Source organism: Topomyia yanbarensis, chromosome 3 (assembly GCF_030247195.1).
Source record: "Topomyia yanbarensis strain Yona2022 chromosome 3, ASM3024719v1, whole genome shotgun sequence".
In the NCBI taxonomy this organism is placed as follows: Eukaryota; Metazoa; Arthropoda; class Insecta; order Diptera; family Culicidae; genus Topomyia; species Topomyia yanbarensis.
The window spans coordinates 402141211-402142506 of NC_080672.1; the positions used below are offsets into that span (position 1 = coordinate 402141211).

At 36.3% G+C, this 1296-nt stretch overlaps 1 protein-coding gene across 1 annotated transcript; it reads left to right on the forward strand.

Annotated features, from left to right (window-relative positions):
• The first annotated feature begins 202 nt into the window (after positions 1-202).
• LOC131693683 (uncharacterized) lies at positions 203-1095 on the forward strand. The gene is made up of 4 exons (XM_058981722.1): positions 203-390; positions 452-522; positions 579-693; positions 836-1095. The coding sequence occupies exons 1-4, from the start codon at positions 237-239 to the stop codon at positions 925-927; spliced, it is 432 nt and encodes a 143-aa protein (XP_058837705.1). The 5' UTR covers positions 203-236; the 3' UTR covers positions 928-1095.
• The last annotated feature ends 201 nt before the right edge of the window (positions 1096-1296 follow it).

Here is a 1296-nt window from a genome sequence, read left to right on the forward strand (position 1 = left end):
GGACCTGAAAAATAAATTATAAAATATGTACGTTATATCGAGGAAAAATGTACGTTATATCGAATGACGCTATATCGAGGGTACGTTATATCGAGGGTACGTTGTATCGAAGATTACCTGTAGTAGACATACAATATGCATCGAATCGAGCAGGCTTTGGCGCGATGCATCAAACGATGTTTTTGTTTAATTCCAACACAGCTTAGGAAGCAATCACAGAAGCGGAGTGGCAAAAAATGAAGCCCAGACTTGAACGGTTTGCCATAGTAAACGGATACCTGTTGGGATTTGGAGCCTTGATGTTCTACTCGGTGGCAAGCTATTTTGTGATCGCAAAGAAGCAGTACTGGAAGGAGAATTTTTTCGATTTTGAAGGTGGTACGAATGCATGTCAGTATCAAAAACATTGTAAATATTGTGAAAAAAATAAAGTTTAATTTTCCTTTTCCAGTAAATCGAACAATCATTGCAATCGTTCTTTCCATACCTGCACAGTTTGTTCTGCTAACGGGGCTTCTACACGTAAGTTCATTGTGAAAACCAACAAACCCGATTCCTAGTTTTTTCCATTATTTCAGAAACGAGCATCTTCCATTAACTGGTATGGAATAATTTGCTTGATGCAAATGCTGTTCGCCATAGTGATGGCTATTAAAATTCCTGGAGGTGAAAATTTCATTGTACACATAGTGCGTAAGTATAATGGACCAAGCAATGTTTTTTCGACGATTATACCTACCACCATTCGATCATAGGTGGACATTTTGAAAAATCGCATCCGAAACAAGTCAAAAGAACATTTTTTGATTAGTAATTGCCTTTTCTGTACTTCCAGTAATCTCTGGTTATATCGGAATGTCCTTGATGACGCTAAGCCTGTTGTTCACCGGTCACGAAAGAAGATCTTTCGTGATAGTAGATCCGTGATTATCTGTTCACTTTTTTTGGAGGCCGGTAAAAATACGTGAATGCGAATTAAGCTATACATCTATACTTTTCCGCTCGCTAGCAGTAACGGTGAATTTAAACTTAATTTGTCCGTTATTTTTCGTAAGAAAGCGAACTAGTAGCGCATCGAAGAGCGCCAAAAATACGTTGTTGGAATAAAAATAATAATAATAAAAAAAGCACTAAAACCTGGGTTTTGATCAGTATGAAAAGCAGGATTTATGTCTAAATGAGAACATAAACATGATACATAAAAGAAACATTGTTCGCATCAAACTACAAAGATAATATTGTATGATATGAAGCTTGTACATTAATACATTTTGAAAGTGAAACGATATAAACTCA